The following is a 17,714-nucleotide window of genomic DNA, read 5'->3' as shown; positions in this document are numbered from 1 at the left end:
TCTTGATTTCTCGGCTTATGTAGAAGACGGACGGATAAAGTCCAACTACGGAAGCTTCCCGGACATACTCTTGAACAAGACCAGCTATAAACGCCACATTGGCTTCTCAATCCCTCCAACTACAAGTTGTTCCCGCCACAGATGGCGCACAGCTTCGCATAACCTCCATCTCGGCTCTCTTACGACCGATATTTAAAGGCAACTACACACGTGTTAAGATAAACACAATAGCATTCCAGTGTTCGATCAGACTACTACAATCACCATAACCTCTTAGTGATAACATTCAATAGATTATAACCTGCTTCATACATAGGTAATTTATTTCAACACTACAAGATTATTAAGAAAACCAAGTTCATTTGTAATTCACCTTTGTAAATCAATTTAAGTAAATAGAAATAATAAAGACTTGTGTTAATTATTAATCAGTGCATTCACCCTTTACTTGCCCGGCAACCCCACATAACATCTAGTGGGTTTTATTGTTCTAAGTTAATTATTACACGTTTGGCTGATGAGTTGAATTGTGGAATTAATTTCCGAACAGTATCCAATCAGAATTCTTCTTTAGTTTATGGTAATTCCAATCACGGCGCCTTTCGAGTGGTGGGGTCTCCCACCAGTGAGTCTTTCCAAGATGGGGGCTCCAATGAGAGTGGGCCTTGTTCAACTCTCTTCCATGATGGGGGGTCTTGATGCCACGCTTTTCCCTCTCCATCCTAGCATTGTCGCATGCATTTCTTATAATCATGCGCGTTGCGATCGGTCAGTGTTGTGAAGGTTAGGTGTAGCATTGTTTTTGAGTGTATCATCTGGCTTGTGTTTTTCAGATTAATTTTATGATTTGTATACGCCAGATGTTTATGATTTGTCGTCGATAGATGCTTTATGGCGAGGCCGTATCAAATGTCGCGTCGCATTAGTTTTTATGACTTGTTTGGTTGGACACTTGAAACTTTGTTCTCGCTAGATGTGTTTACGAATTGTATTTTTCTTTAGAAATTCGATGTTTTGCTGAATTGTTTAGATTTAGTTAATCCGAGGCGCGTTTGAATGTTATTTCTTGAGTAGCCGAGAGTTCGTCTTTTTCGGAACTCTTATCTCGAATTTTCCAGATGTTTAATGAACTGGGAGTTTTCTTACATTCTTGAACACTGTGCTTTGTTATTAGAAGAAAAGCTCATGTGAGATGTAGAAACTTTACTTTAATTATACATCAAATCATTTTAAACGACACAGAACTGTGGAATGTTCGATAATTTTAAATTTTCATTTTCATGCCAATCTTATAAAAGGACTTAATAATTTATCATCCGATTATATAACTACATATCTGCTAATATAATAAAGTTGATTTTATTTTGTATTTCTTTAATACTTAAATAGAATCGTCATTGACAAATAAGCCAGTAAATTGGCAATAGTATCTGAAGATATCTATATATACAGAGTAGCTATTCTGATTACTGGCTATTGCAAGTATCAAGTATCTGTAGAAAGTACATTGTACATATCAATATGAAGACGAAAATTTGTTATAATTTGTGTTATTAGTATAGGATATTCTACCATGTGAAACTGTTCATGATTGGAATATTTTTCAAGACCGTTGGCTTCAGGAAATTTAAAATTGTTTATTCCGCGTAATTATAAATATTATACTACTCGGAATCCTCAAGTTTCAAAAGCCTTGCCATCCCGGAATTCTGGAAGCTTCTAAAGCTTTATTCTTGAACGTACTGCAATGTTTATTTTGTCTGCATAGTAACACCTATCCATTATTCCAGGTAACTAAACTATCGCGTGGATAGTTAATGCAAGAAGAAATCAACAACGCTGTTATACCATATAATTTGCAGGTATACTCTCTCACTCAGTGCCATCACACTCTCTATCAATTGGTGCCATCAGACATTTGCTCAATCGGCGCCATTGCACACCCTCTCACTTAGTGCCGCAATCAAGACACCACCACGTGGCACTACACTAAGAGATGTCCAGTGATTTATGACCTCTCACTTCTCAGTGTAGTAATTCACCACCAAGCGCACCACGTCAAGAGGATCCAGAGATTTACGACCTCCTACCCCTACAAGTAGTGCATGCTAACGTAACGTGGCAACAACAAGGAATTTCAACGATTTTCAAGGCTTACGTAGAATCATAATAATGTAGTTGTAATATAAACGGAATAAAGAATCACGAAAAGTAAATGTGTTGAATACTGAATCGAAGCATACCCATTCCACTTAACCACACTTTTACCACCAGTTTACTGGTGGGCATAGTCTAATCCTAACAATCTTGATTCTTCGACCACCGGATGACTGGAATTCTAAACAGAGACCATTGAAATAAACAATTATTTATTATTTTTAACAATCCTACAAGTAGATACAGAATTTAAGTATCTTTTTCATTTTCGATAAGCTCATCGTACAAAAAATTTATAAACTGTTAATGCTTCATCATAATAGAGTTATAAACAGTATTTTATGATTGTTACTCAATAATATGGACAAAATTTCAACATAAAAACAAAATCAATATGAGTAAGTTCTGATAATGACTTTGTTTAGAATTCCATTCATCCAACTCGAAGGACCAAATGTATAGAATTAGACAATGACCACCAGTTTACTAATGGGAAAGAAGTGGGGATAAGTAGAAGGGATAGCATTTCAATTCAGTAATTACCACACCTTGCATTTCGTGCTTGCTTATTGCATTTATTTTATAACTACACTAGAATAATTCTACGTTGACTATGAGAATTGTTGAGATCCTGCCTTTCCTTGTTAGTTGCCACGTGGTGTTAGTATACACATGTTGAGGTAGGAGGTCGTAAATCTCCGTTCCCCTGGACGCGGTGCGCTTGGTGGTGGATTACTACACTGAGAGTGTGAGATCATAAATCTCTGGACATTTCTTCGTGTAGCGCCATGTGGTGGTCACCTGATTGCAGTCTCCTCCTTCATATCTTGCAGAGTGGAAGTGTGAAGAAATGGTTCAATACTTTAATGAGGCGTCGAGTGGTGTTGCTTGCACTGACTCGTGGAAATGACCACTTGCAGGGAGTGCTTGTTGCTGAGAGATCGTACGATGGCACTGAATGAGAGGTTCAATGTTGAGTAGTTTTACGAAACTAACCACCTTTTCCTTCCGTGACGACTCGGATGAGAGAGCTTCTTTGTTCCTTGGCGCCCATGTTAAAGTGCAGCGACCCTGCTAAGACAGAGCGTGTTCCTGAGTGACTAGCTCATGGCTGAGTAGCGCCTATCTCGTGGTGCGCTTGCCTTAAATATCCACTCGGCAGCTTAGTTAGCTGAGAACAATGGACGTGATTGTGGTGCTAAAAAGAATGGATGCGTTTGTGGTGCTAAAAAAACAATGGATGCGATTGTGCCCTTTTTGTTTAGCAACTGTTGAGGGATTTCCAGGAAATGATAACATTCGAGAAATTCTCAGAATTTCAAAACGACTTCCTTTAAAAATTCAATATTTTGAACGTATATATTTGTTTTTTGAATATTTTCTTAGACTCAAATTTTATGGTTCTATAGAAATAAAATCTATGTAAGACTCTTGATGTTAAATATATTAGTTGGAGTAAAAAATTTGTTAGTACATATGAAATAAATTATAAATTTATATTTCAATAGAACATATGAAATCAAGTATCAAAATTTTTTGGTATTATTTAATAAATGATAAAATTTATTTATTTATTTATTTAAAAAATAATTGAAAAAATTTCAGTTTTTTACATATTTGTCATATATTTTATATTTATTGATCTAAAGAACTAGAACAAGTGGATATTTGCTAATGAAAGTGTCACAATCTGTAGGAAAAAAGAAACCTAATTGGATAACATAGTTTTAGATAAGCGAGAAAAATTTTAATTTGTGGCTCTTCAAATACAAATAAGGACTCGAAGTTCTTGTTTGTTTTTCTCTTCTTCTATAGGCCACTTTAACTACATCTATGCGAAAGCTCTATTGATTGATTGCTGCCTGTGGGCTACAGGAAATTCAGTATTAATTCCAAAAATGAAAAATTAAACAGGCAAATTTCTACTTATGTTTTGACTTAATACAGGAATAAATTTAATATACTCGTATTAATTTTTTATATTTACAACTCGAGATGTCCGTTGTATTTTAATATTTGTCTATTTTTAAATAAACACAGGATTGAGACCCTCAAGCTGTTTGGAAGACAAAGTTTACATCCATATTTATACATATTCACCTTTCATACATCAATATTGATTTAAAAATAAAATGTTGTGAGCAGTATAACTCGATTGAGTGATTTAATAAAATTAATTTTAAAAAAACTTAACAAAAAGTAACTTAAAATAAAACACTGCTTTTGTTTATTGTGTAAACCAGAGAATTATTTAAAATAAAAAACCAAAACAGTATTGTTAAATATGAAGATCAATTGATTAAATATAAATCTGAATGAAAGTTAATGAAATTATGAAAATATGTTCGTATAAAAACATACAAAAATTTTAGCTACGAGTATGATAGAATTTAAAAAGTTTATTCATTTTAAAAGCATTTAATGTGTAAAACAGGTTTATTGAAGTAAAAACGAAAGGAAATTAGTGGTAGAAATAATTACAAATTCAATATAGAAAAGAAGAAAGATTTATAAACAATATTATTATTATGATTAAACTCATAAAAATGTCAATCATTAATGATGTATCAAAGCTAATGAATCTTGATACTCTAATCAACGTCTAAAATAGTTAACAAATTTAATATTTATAGAGATAATGATCATCCAGTAATTGATATTTTTTAAATAGCGATCAGACTTATACATGAAGATTTAAGTATAGATAATTCATTATACAGATGCTTTATTAAATTAAATAAAAATAATAGAAATTAGTATGAAACTAAATTTTGAACTATGTAAAAAGTGCCAACTTTCATATTTGAGTGCTTGTGTTATAAAGAAAGCTAGTGAATAAAGATATATGATTATTATTAATTAGCTATGGTTCGCAGGTACACGTTTGTACATCGAAAAACAAGAAGCCACTCAAATATACATACAATAAGTGACGCAAACTGAAAAAATCCTTCAATATAAACAAATTAATAGTTGAGAAGAGATGAAATGCATGGACTTTGAAAATAACTTCGCGTAAGTTAAAAATATTTTTATAAATGTGTAAATATATAAATATGTTAATACATTTTTAAACTAGATTTTGAATACCATTACCAAAAATAATTCAGAAGTTGTAAACTAATTGGTTTAAAGTCTACTATTTTTTTATATATAATAAATGAAAGACTATTGAATGAAATTATAATTTTTTTTCTTTATTCTTAAATGAATTACTATATACAATATAAATGTTTATAAACTTAAAGTTTTTGTTTTTTTGTATTAATTGTTGATTTTTTAATGAGTAGGAAGCATGAAGTTTACGTTATTTCTACATATATCATTAAATTGAATGGTTGAAAAAGTGTTTATTGGCAACACTTGCAAAAAATGAAAACAAAATTATATTTATCTTCATTTTTTCAAATAAATTTAATAATGAATTCATCCAATTAATTAATTTAATACAGTAAAAAATATAGTAAAAAGTAGATTTATTAATTAATATGTATTATCTAACTTGAAAAGGCGCATATTATTCTTTATGTAGATAGAAATATATTTAATTCTTTTTCATTTAATAACTATTTTATAATGTTATAGCTTAAATTTTACACTAACAACTTTTATGAGACTATTTTAATTAATTACTTTGCATCAAAATCTAATAGAAATTTGATAATTCATTTGATTATTAAGTTTTTGGATAATATTTAATGATAATAATTATATCTGAATTTTTAGTTTAAATTTGTATTGATAATTTTATAAAACAGTATTAAAATTATTATGAAAAAAAAAAATTATTTGATTGTTGGGTAGTGTGTATTCAAAAATAGTTTTAAGAGAAAACAAAAGATTTGTCAAATTTATTTAATTCACAACAATAATTGTATAAGTGTAATTGAACATAAATGTAATGGAAACGGTACAAAATAGCAGTATATAATATATATCAACTGTATATTTTATGACAGATGTTTGACCTTGTATATTTAGTCAATTACTGTGGGATGATATTGTTTTAAACACGAATATTGTGACAAATAATTTCGAAAGATTTATATATGTTTTGTGGTCAGTTATCTGATCCTGATAGAACAAAAACAACAGATGTCAATGTTATGGCAAGAAACAAATATATTAATTTTTATCCAAGATCATTAAACAACGGCTAAAGATAGTGAAATATGCTAATTATGCGTAGGTAATTTTATATGAAGATATATAGAATCAATTTACTTTAAAAGTTTTTTTTATTTTCTGATAATTTCATCGAAAAATGGAAATCAAGATTGAATATATTGAATATAATTATAGATGAGATATAAATATATGAAAACATTATACATAAATATTTATATTTGTCGTAGTGCATATAAGTAAGAGTGACAAGTATTCACAACTTACCTAATTTAGTTTCATAAATATTTAAAATATTAAAAAAATTTATGCATTAGTGAATATCTACCTTTTTATATTTCAAATATATTTTCATAATTACATAAAAAACATCTATCAGAGATATTTTCTACATTTCTTAATTTAATTTCAATTTAATTTACTCATGTAGAGCACCAATATTAAATATTAAAAGTTTTAATTGTATATTTAATTTTGTACTAACATACTATGGTAGAAAATAAAAATTGTATTTATTATTTATAAAGTTTTTTCAAGATGGACCAAGAATTGAAGCTGCTTTTCGGAAATATTTTCATCGATCTGAATTATCTGATGAAAGTGATACTTATACAATATTAGTTTGTCATGCAAATATTATTCGATACTTCATTTGCAGGTATGAGTTAATCAATATTATTTAATCAATATTTTATGACTTTTTAGAATCAAATTAATAAAAAACTTATTATAATTTATAAATATTTGCAGAATGAAAAGAAATTGCTTCATTAAAATTTAATAAATGTTAATTAAAAAAATAATTGTTTAGGAGAAAGTGGCACATAACATGTTTTTAGTACTTTTAATTTTCTTCATATATTAAATATATTATATTATATATTAAAGAAATAAAATAATTGACGTATTTTTCTCTTAGTATACTATCTAAATGTAACATAAACCTACTGTAATCACTACAAATTAAACAAAATTCATCTGATATGAATATAAAATTTCTAAGCGAATACAATATTGTAAATAAATTACTGTTATGTTACTTTGACGAGATGTTTGAATTTATGGTTATTTTTTATCTAATATAAAATTCTAAAAATATATATTATGTATGTCTGTCTTTTTTCAATATAAATATATTTGTACAAAATGTGTCCGATGATCCGGCTCGTTTTACCAAGACCGATTCTAAGGACACAAAAATGTTGCTGGTGACAACTCAGAGACCTTTTGGCGCAGTACATTGATGCTATTTCCTGAAAGTGATTAGTTATAAATTATAACCACTTCTTCAAGTAGAGCCGCGTGTTGGTTCTGCTACGAGCGCTGAATGGCGCTGAGATTGGCTTGTCGACACGCGCTCTATGCGTATGGGCACGTGCTTTATTGAGGTTATGATCGGCAAAGTTGGCGCAAATGGCGCAAAGATTGATTCTAACAGATTACACTTATGAGTGTAGCAAGCACACCTTCAACCAGAGGTAACTCGATGTTCTACTTTGCTTTTCTTGGCATAGTGCACTCATGTTATTCCTTGGGAAGTAAAAGGTTGTAAGGCTTTTACCACTTCATCGAGAAAGCCACGGCGTGTGTCTGTTATGAGCGCAGAACTCGAACTATGAAAAACGTTAGGTCGGCAAGATGAGTGCAAATGGCGTGAAGACTTGTCGACGTGTGCTGTTTTTAATGGGCACTGGCTTCTCCTTGAGTATAGACAGTAGTAATTAATTAAGATAATTTTGTGTGTACCTGGAGGTGGTTTCAATCCTTTATGTATGCTCGATGAACTGGTTTCCTAGAAACTTGAATCTTCAATAATGGCTATCATGCCTAAAATAGTTGATACTACATACGAAGACTAATCTTGGACTCAATTTAGAGACTTTTCGCTTCCTTTCTTCATTAAGGACTTCAACTGGTACGTGTTTTCAGACTTCCGATAAGGGAATTTTATACTTCTTTCCTTGAAGACTTGTAACGAAGTTGTCATTGAACTACGTTTAATGGACTTTCCACTTCTTATTTGAATAAGGATTTTATCGAGAGTGATGAATTTTGTAATTGTCTTTCTTAAATATATTCTTACCATGATTTTCACTTCCCCTTTTTTGTGTACAATCAGAGCACGGCTTTTGGGCAGCATGATTCAGCGTGCACGCTTCTTTTTCCACTTCCGAAGGATTTAGGATTTGACAATGATAACATCGAAAAGTGTTTTCGGCGACAGCGCTTACAATTTGTAGACTCTCCTCTCTCGTGGACTTAGTGACGTACGGGGTTCTTGGTCAAGCATCGTTGCTTGGCTCGTGTGAGAAGCAACATTTGGCGTACTTGACAACAATGTATGCATTGTGTCTCGTGACATTGAAGGCACCTCTGCGCCGAAGATTGCCCAATGTTGCGAGTTCTGGGTTTTAGGTTACAATGAATTTTTGGAAATGTTTTTCTACTTGTTAGGTTACGTACATCTGATACTCTCTAAATGTTCTAGCATAAACAGGCTTGTTGCGTTTTTGCCAGTAAACAACAAGGAACGTTTATCATGACAAAAAATAAGCGCGTTTGTAATGCGAAAAAGAATGGAAATGACTGTTCACGAGTGTTTTTCAGATGTACTAACCTTTCCGAGCCTCAAACAACCGTGGGAGAATTTTCTTAGAAATTATGTCCGTTCAATATTTCCCTTTGAAATAATAGCCGCTGGAATGTTTCCCAACTGATAATATTCGAGAGACTCTCTGAATCTCGAACAATGTTTATAAATAACTTTAACGAAAACAATGAATAAATTAAGATAACTAATTGTAGGCTTAAATATATTTGTAATTAAATCGTTTGATGTCGGAAACTAAAAAAAAAACTAAAAAAATAAACTACATGATATTAATATTAGTGATATAATTACGGGAGTAATTAAAAAATTTATCCTACCTTTATCTTAAAAAGACTAACTAAATATCATTGTAAAATGTCAATGTGTACTTGATATCCAACAATAAGGAAGTCTCAGTTTTAGAATAAAAAATTAATTTTTTTGTAACTCCATTAATATTAAAACTATGTATGCATGTGTTGCATTTTCTATAACAAATCATTGCCGAAGCAGCGAGAATTTTCTATGTCTTCAGCATTATCCTTTAGTGGTGGCCGGATGGCGGTGAACTTATTTATTTGAGATTGTATTAGACGTCGAGGGTCTTCGTACTTTTCTCGCAAGGCTTGCCATGATAGTTGTAATGCATTGCTATCTAACCGAAAACTCAGTATGGCCTTGGCAGGTTCACCTGTCAGAGTTTTTTTGTAAATAATAGAGTTTATGTGATTCGCTATATCTATTGTTATCAATAACTGTGGAGGCAAATAGATCTCGAAACATAGGCCATTCTAAATAGTCGCCTGAGAATTTTGGGATGGAAATCTCGGGGAGGCACTGCATATCTATGTCAGGTCTCATTCCAGGTGACCTTTCATACTGTGATTTTTCGCATTGTGAGGATCCTTGTGTTCCTGTTAGATTATGTATTAAACGATTGACCCTGAGGCTTACATCCACATATAGATTGAATTGATCTCGTTTGATATTAGATGTAAAATATTCATTCGAATCCAGAGCAGTTGACCATGTTGATTCCATCAATAATTGTTCCTGTGAAAAGGCTCTGTGTAAATCGTCTAACATTTCCTTTAGATCCACTGCTACAAATACAGTTGTATTGGACGATGGTGAAAGAATCCGTTCCTCTAATCGCCTCATTGACTCTATTCGAATGTGTTGAGCCTTGATTTTTGCATTAAGCACTGCCAGTTGTTTGTCCTTCATACTGCGAGTTACACGAGATTCTTTCTCTTGTATGATAGGAACGTTAAAACTAGCTTCAATGTTACTTTTGTCTTGGTGTGACATTTCTGAAATAATATGGAGTTAAAAAACAACCAGGGTTTACGAGTACTTATGTGTGATGAAGAATCCACAAGTATTCCTTTAATATTTTTGTAATTATAAGTTTTCCTTATAGCAGTCTTCTTTATATATCTTGTTCTATTGATACAGATTTTACTGTATTGACTTCCACTTGTTAGGCTCAGAAAATTGCTATCTTATGAGCCGTTTCTCTGGCTATCCGGTTGGAAGGACCAAAAAATGTACAAAAATGCACCTCGTCGTTCCGACTTGTTTTATCAAGGCCGGTTACACGGATACAAATTGATGCCGTTGACAATTCAGAGACCACGGGTCTTGTGCGGTAGCGATGACAGGTCACAAGTAGAAGAGATATTCTAATAATACAATAAGATATGGCTGAAGTATATGCTTTTTATTCTGTTATTTATTAATGAGAAGGTTGACGAGAATTACTATTATATTATATTATATTACCATTATATTACATAATACGGGTTTATGTCGTAGTTCTTCCGAGGCAGTAACTACTGTTCCAGTAACAGTGTTAATGGACAATCCGAAGAAGTGTAAGTCGTTCCCGAAATAGCGCTAAATAGACTTTCACTAAACTTAACTGAGTATGAAATGTCTCAAGGGTTTAATATATTGAGAGAGTATTACTAAAAGAAAGATATATAAAAAGAGAGACACTTCGAAAAGAGTAATATCACGAAAATACCACTAATTGAAAACTATCAAGTGTAAATATCAAGACAGTTAAATATCAGGAGTGACAAGGATTAAGAGAGTTAAGTATCACGAGTAAATGAGTATTGAAAATTGCGCCCCTTAAATACATTTGCTGATCGTGAATTTTACTTGAACCCCTTCCCTTATTTACTGTCCAATCAGAGACTCCTCCTTTATAGTGCGAGGGCAGCGCCTCTTGTGGTTTCGGAGTTAATTAAGGGCCTTGTCGTCTCTTTGTCTTCATGATGAGCAGATCTTTCATTGCTGCTGCCGCTTTCGACAGCATGTCGGCAGCGGCAAGGGGGGTTTGCTGACACATCTGGTAACAGCATTGCAACTGGTTGACAGCGGGAAGGGGAAGGAAGGTCCGCTTGCGGTAATGCTTGATGTAGTTGCCGAGCGGAACGAAAATGCAGATGTCAAAACTATAGGTTTTTCCGTGTTTATGGTATTGTTTTTCCAGATGTTTTATGACACTAATGCGTGAGAATTTTGAGCAAGCGAAGGTTGAAATCTAAATACAAATTTTACGATGTTACTTGCCAGATGTTTTATTGCACTGACAAAAAAAGGAAAAATGTTCTCGCATTCTCGAACAAACTATTTGTGGTTGAATTAAATCAAACTTATGGAATAATAGTTGGACAAAGATAATATTATTCATTTAGAATGTGTCCGATAGCTTTATAATTTGCAGCCCGCTCTTACGGATTCTTTGGAAGGATTGAAGTAGAAGAGCTATAGGTTAATACAGTCTGCACTTCTTCGTTACTTATGGTTTATATGCAATTACATTATTGATGTGTTGGATTGATGTTATGGAATGGAATGGTGATGATTTGTTGCTGGTTTTACAAGGATCAGCTATGAATTGTGCATACTCCATGATATAAGTATGTCTTGTTTTTTGTAGTCTGGAATTTTCTTGATATGAAGGAGATAGTCTGAACACCTTTATCTTGCAGTACAGGAGAATTTACGCATATTCCTTCATGGTGGCCTTACTTTGAAAGAGTGAGTGGTGAATAGCTTCTGAATGACTAGCTCATGGCTAAATATCTCTGACTGAAAAAGCTCGTGTCTCGTGGTGTGCTTGCCTAAAACATCAACGGCATCTTAATTAGCTGGCAACAATGGATAGGCATTGTTCTGTGGAGACTAGATAAACATTGCAGGACGTTCGAGAATAAAGCTTTAGAAGTTTCGAGTATTCCGGCAAAGCAAAGCTTTAGAAGGTTAGATAATTCCGAGAAACATAATGTTTACAAAATTCGAGAACTAGAAGGCTTATAAATTTCCTAGAGCCAAAGGCCTTGGAAAATGTTCCAATTCTGAATAGAATGATTTGATAATAGTATTTGGGTACGATTGTTCCACATAACGATGAATATATTCTTAATTATGCATGTACGTTCGTAGGTGAACAAACTTGAATAATTACCAATAAGATTAATTTTTATAAACGTAAATTTCAAGAATATAATAGTATGTGTTATTAATGTCTTTAGCTTATGGCTCGAACTGCCAATTCAATAGTTCAGTGGATTAGGCTCTCGGCAGGATAATTTTTAAAGAAATCAATAACGGAGAAGGCTGAAAAATATAATATATTTATTTTAAAACAAGGTTTAATGAGTGTAAACAATTATAATAATATTGCACTGTTGTGTAGAAATAAATAATTCTGTTGGATTATTCAAAAGATGTGTTCGTGTGATTCTTATGCTATGAAGGCTTCTATGGATATTACTGTGTTGCTTTGAGGTTATGCTGACGTTGTCCATGTCAGCTGATGTCGTCAGTCAATCATGCTTGTGAGGCAGCATGGGATGATGGTGTAGAATCAAGTATGCTTGATTGATGAATAGCTATACTTGATGTGGTGTCAGACCTTTAATGGAATTTATTATGTAATCAATTATGTCTTTAATTATGTAAGAGGACAGCAGTAGAATCTAGTCACAGGTAAAAACAATTAAAGGCAAGTTTCTAATTCGTGAAGGATTTAATAATCTCTATTTATATAGTCTATTAGTCGATCTGTGTTGTTCTTGTGTGACCAATGTGTGTGAACCACCGTGACTGTTGAGTCAGCTGTTCAGATTGGGGGCCTGTACGGTGACGAAGTTAGTTCGAGAGAGTGTACTCTTTCCTGGTCCATTCTTTAGGGGCAGTTTTGTGAAACGTCATTTGCGCGTATGTGACTAGCTTATTTAATAATATAAGGAGATGTACCTTGTAAACTGCCGTCAAGGTATGTTGAATTAATGCGTGGCTGTGTCCCTTTTGATTACTATTCCAATTGGCTTCACTGTAAAATCACTACCTTATTTTGCTGATTTCTTTTTAATAATGCAAGTGTATTTTTAGGTTGATTGCCGAATATGTGTCCACGTGTCGTTGTTATAGTATATACTAAAATACTGAGTGTAATAACAGTTAAGTGAACACGAGGTAGAATTACAATGAGCGTCGCCGCATGGCGAGCTGCCCTTAAATATACATGCAGCAGAATGCAACAGTGTCGCTGCTTTTCACTATGCCGAAAACTTCTTTTTGGCGTGAGAAAACGAAGCTTCTAGAAGTTTCGCAGGCGTCCGTTTTTTGTGAGTACTGGCAGTAAATTATATTTCAAATCATTAACTTGCTCGGACTTGCCGAGTTTTGTTTAGAAACATTTTGCTCGAGTACCCGCCTCGGTCCGCACGTGCGGATCAGCCAAGGCGCACGGTCAGTCTAGGCACACATGCGGTACGCCAGACTACGTATATGACCTTTCTTTTGTTTGAAATTCATGGGACTGCATCAATCTCGCACAATGTCCATACTACTTTTTCTATATTTTTAAATGTCACGTAATGGCAAAGGAAACAATGATAATTTGAAAAATATTTTCTAAGAATAATATAAGGTTATTGGCAGTGTATATTTCAATTATGTTTCCTTTTATACATATCCATATTATATTAATTATATCTGTAAACTAATACTGTAATTTAAAAATTCAAACGATTTTGTAAGTGATCGTTTGATGATCACTATAGGAAGCCCTACTCTTTCTTTAGTTTCTATTTGAATATTTTTTTTAACCGTATATTACCTTTTCTTAGAAAACATTTATTACTACGCTATTTTGTTAGAAACAATTCGAATTCCTTTTTCTATTCATTAACTAGGATTCGTCCGTTCAGTTAGCAAATTTCGTTAGCATGTATGTTCGGAATTGACGCAGTTTCCTCGAATTTAAAACAAAGTACGGCACGCGCGCGCTCAGGCGATTGTTTATAAACACAACTCAACAAGTCCGAGCATGTTCTACAATATAAAATCCAATATACTATAAGATCGCACAATGAAATGCCTGCGAAACTTCTAGAAGCTTCGTTTTCTAACTCCACAAAGAAGTTTTCGGCATAGTGAAAAGCAGCGACACTGTTGCATTCTGCTGCATGTATATTTAAGGGCAGCTCGCCATGCGGCGACGCTCATTGTAATTCTACCTCGTGTTCACTTAACTGTTATTACACTCAGTATTTTAGTATATACTATAACAACGACACGTGGACACATATTCGGCAATCAACCTAAAAATACACTTGCATTATTAAAAAGAAATCAGCAAAATAAGGTAGTGATTTTACAGTGAAGCCAATTGGAATAGTAATCAAAAGGGACACAGCCACGCATTAATTCAACATACCTTGACGGCAGTTTACAAGGTACATCTCCTTATATTATTAAATAAGCTAGTCACATACGCGCAAATGACGTTTCACAAAACTGCCCCTAAAGAATGGACCAGGAAAGAGTACACTCTCTCGAACTAACTTCGTCACCGTACAGGCCCCCAAGAATCGACACAAGTGACGCAATTCATCAAGCACATTGTCTAGGCCAGACAACAATTTATCGAATAATCGACTATAAATACATTTTCATCAAGTCCTTCATACCTCGAAGGGATGCCATTTATTATTCTTGCGTGTGACTAGATTTCAACTGGCTCTATCATAATAAAAACATATTTGATTACACACCAATTTCAATCAAAATTTTACACTAGACTCAGTTTTATCATTCTCTCTTCAGAGCACATTTTATTTTAAACGCCATCTTCCCATGAGCATGATCGACTACATAGGCTTATATTTACATGCGCATTACTCATCTTTCACGATACACAGTAATTGCTACAGCATCTTCAGTACTCAAGAATAATTTCCTCTCTCAACAACAGTGCAATACTATTATTATATTTAACAAACAATAAACATTGGTCTCACTAAAGTACATAATACATATTATTTTTCAGCCCTTCCACTTATTTTTTTTAGTTTTAAGTTATCATGACGAGAGACTAATCCACTGAACTATTGATTTGGCAGTTCGAGTCATAAAACAAATCCTTAATAATTGAACAAAGTATGAGACTTTTACAAAAAATATATTGTATAAACAATCCAATTCATGAAATGAATTAATAATATATGTACAAAATCTAAAATATATGCATAATAAGTATGTGTCGGATTTTCAAAATTATATCTGAGATCTATTGCGATAGGTATATGTGATATAAACTATATGCAAGTGTATAAGTTTTTTTGTTTTGTTTTACACATTACTTTAAGTAATAAAATACTGTTGCAATTATATTTAATGATCACAGTTTGTATTGATAATTCTTTTCAAAAATAAAATGTAAATATCAAAATTATTTAGCTACATGAGACCAACGACTTTTATAAATTTGTTTGAGATTGCGAGAAGTTTTTCAATGTAAAAAAACATCTGGCAAAACAACATCATTAAATTGTCGTTAGTCTTGAGTTAAACTCCTGCTCATTTTATATCAAGCTAGAATATCATAAAAATTATTACACTCAATTATAAAGCTTGATGAAAACCCTCTCACAGACGTCGGAGACACGGAAAGGTCAGTACATTTGGAAAACCCCGAAAATTAGTCATGCTAGTTACTTCGCATTGCCAATGCGTACATTGTTTAACGCGTTAATGACCTAACTATTGGCACAAACGCGTCGGCTCTGCTCATACTAGAACAATTTGAAGTGCCAGATGTACGTAAAACTCTTGACCATAAAAAATATTTCCTACTTTTCACTGCAACCCAAAACCCCAGCACGTGCGACATCGGGCAACTGGCGTACATGCGCATTCGGCATCTTAAGACTATGCTTAAATTGTTCTCAAATACGCCGAATCTTGCCGAACGCGCTAGCTAATCGACAGCGCTCCCAGAGGACCTCCCATATCGATAAGTCCCAGAGAAAGAAGAGGAAAAGCCCTCACTTCAGATTTTTTCCCGATCTAGCATCTTTAAGACTAAACCCGGAAAGAGCTGGAAATGAAGGCGTGCATGATCAAGCATGCTGTCCAAAGTCGCGTTCTAATTGGACACAAGAAAGAAGAAAGGGTCCCTAGTGAACCGGGTCGGTAATTTATTTAAGAAGGACAATTGTAATGTACCATCACTTATTCTCGCGAAAAGTCGCAACCTATTCTCAAGGAGGAGGAACAGAGAAAAGTCGATCGATTGAGTCTTGTAAAATATTTTTCTACTTCTGTGGTTCAATATCTTTAAAATCTATAAATTTAATTTATATTTATAATTTATAAATATGTTATAATTTAATTTATCTATAAATTTAAAATCTATTTAACAAACAGAAATTACTATAATACCCAGATGATTATTATAAAGTATGATTTTCATTCTTTAAATATATAGCTTTCTATTAATTACGCTTAAAAATGACAGAACTATACAAATTTGCTGTTTTGCCATCGATGCACTAAAACTTCCTATCCAATAATATTTAAAAAATAATTATAATTAATTTCAATAATTTATTATAAAATTATTATTCCCAGTACAAAGGATGGAAATTCAAAAACTTTATTAATTATAGTAAATATAAATACAAATTAACAGTAATAAAATAGTTTTTCATATAATGTATTATACTTCTATAGACTATACATCTTTGTTGAAAAATTCCTGTGGTTTTTTTTTCAAGAACCTTACTAAAAAAAACTACCAATTTTTATATATACTATATATATATTATATATTTATATATATTATATATTATATATATTATAAAGATAATTTAATGTATATTTAAACAATATCAAAAGTATACCATTTTGTTTTATTTATTATTAATTACATATATATTATAAAACTTATATATCTAAATCAAAATATTAAATTAGTTGTATTTAATTAATTACCTATATAAAACATTTCTAATTTCTCTAAATTTTATAACTTAAACATAAAATATCAAAGTTTAACTTTTGTATTTGTTCGAGATTAAGCCAATCTCTCGTTTATTATTATGTTGGAAAAAAATACCAAGGGTCATAAATTCTAAGAAAATTCTCCAACGGTCGTTGGAGTTTCGGAAAAGTTAGTACATCTGGAAGATATGTGTGAACAATCATTTCTAGTCTTCTTCGCACTACAGATACGCTCGTTGTTTCTGGTGCAATTAACGACCTTTGTTGTTAGCTAACAATACCGCCGCGAGTCTGTTTATGCGAGAACATTTCGGGAGTGTCAGATATATGAAAACAATCGAGTTAAAATACATTTCCTATAATTCATTGTAACTAGAAACCTATCTCATGTGACATCGAGCAATCGTCAACACACGTGTGCTTTTAATGTCACAAACACACAACGCATACGTTGTTGCCGCTTGCACAAGCCAAGCGACGACCCTTGATCAAGACCCCCCTTGCGAAGTCCAGAAAAGAGGTGAGCCTTACAATT

At 32.6% G+C, this 17,714-nt stretch overlaps 1 protein-coding gene across 1 annotated transcript in view; it reads left to right on the top strand.

The window, feature by feature from the left end:
* The window catches only part of LOC105365811 (serine/threonine-protein phosphatase PGAM5, mitochondrial-like), a 28,814-nt gene that overhangs the window by 10,070 nt on the left and 1,030 nt on the right, over positions 1–17,714 (top strand). Inside the window, exon 4 of the mRNA XM_011504067.1 lies at positions 6,810–6,940. Within this exon, the coding sequence (XP_011502369.1) occupies positions 6,810–6,940 (131 nt within the window). The remainder of the gene's footprint in view (positions 1–6,809; positions 6,941–17,714) is intronic.

The sequence above is a fragment of the Ceratosolen solmsi genome, unplaced genomic scaffold (assembly GCF_000503995.2).
Source record: "Ceratosolen solmsi marchali unplaced genomic scaffold, CerSol_1.0 scaffold26, whole genome shotgun sequence".
Taxonomy (NCBI): Eukaryota; Metazoa; Arthropoda; class Insecta; order Hymenoptera; family Agaonidae; genus Ceratosolen; species Ceratosolen solmsi.
Note: the sequence above shows the minus strand (reverse complement) of the source record. Positions and strands in the feature narration are given on the sequence as shown.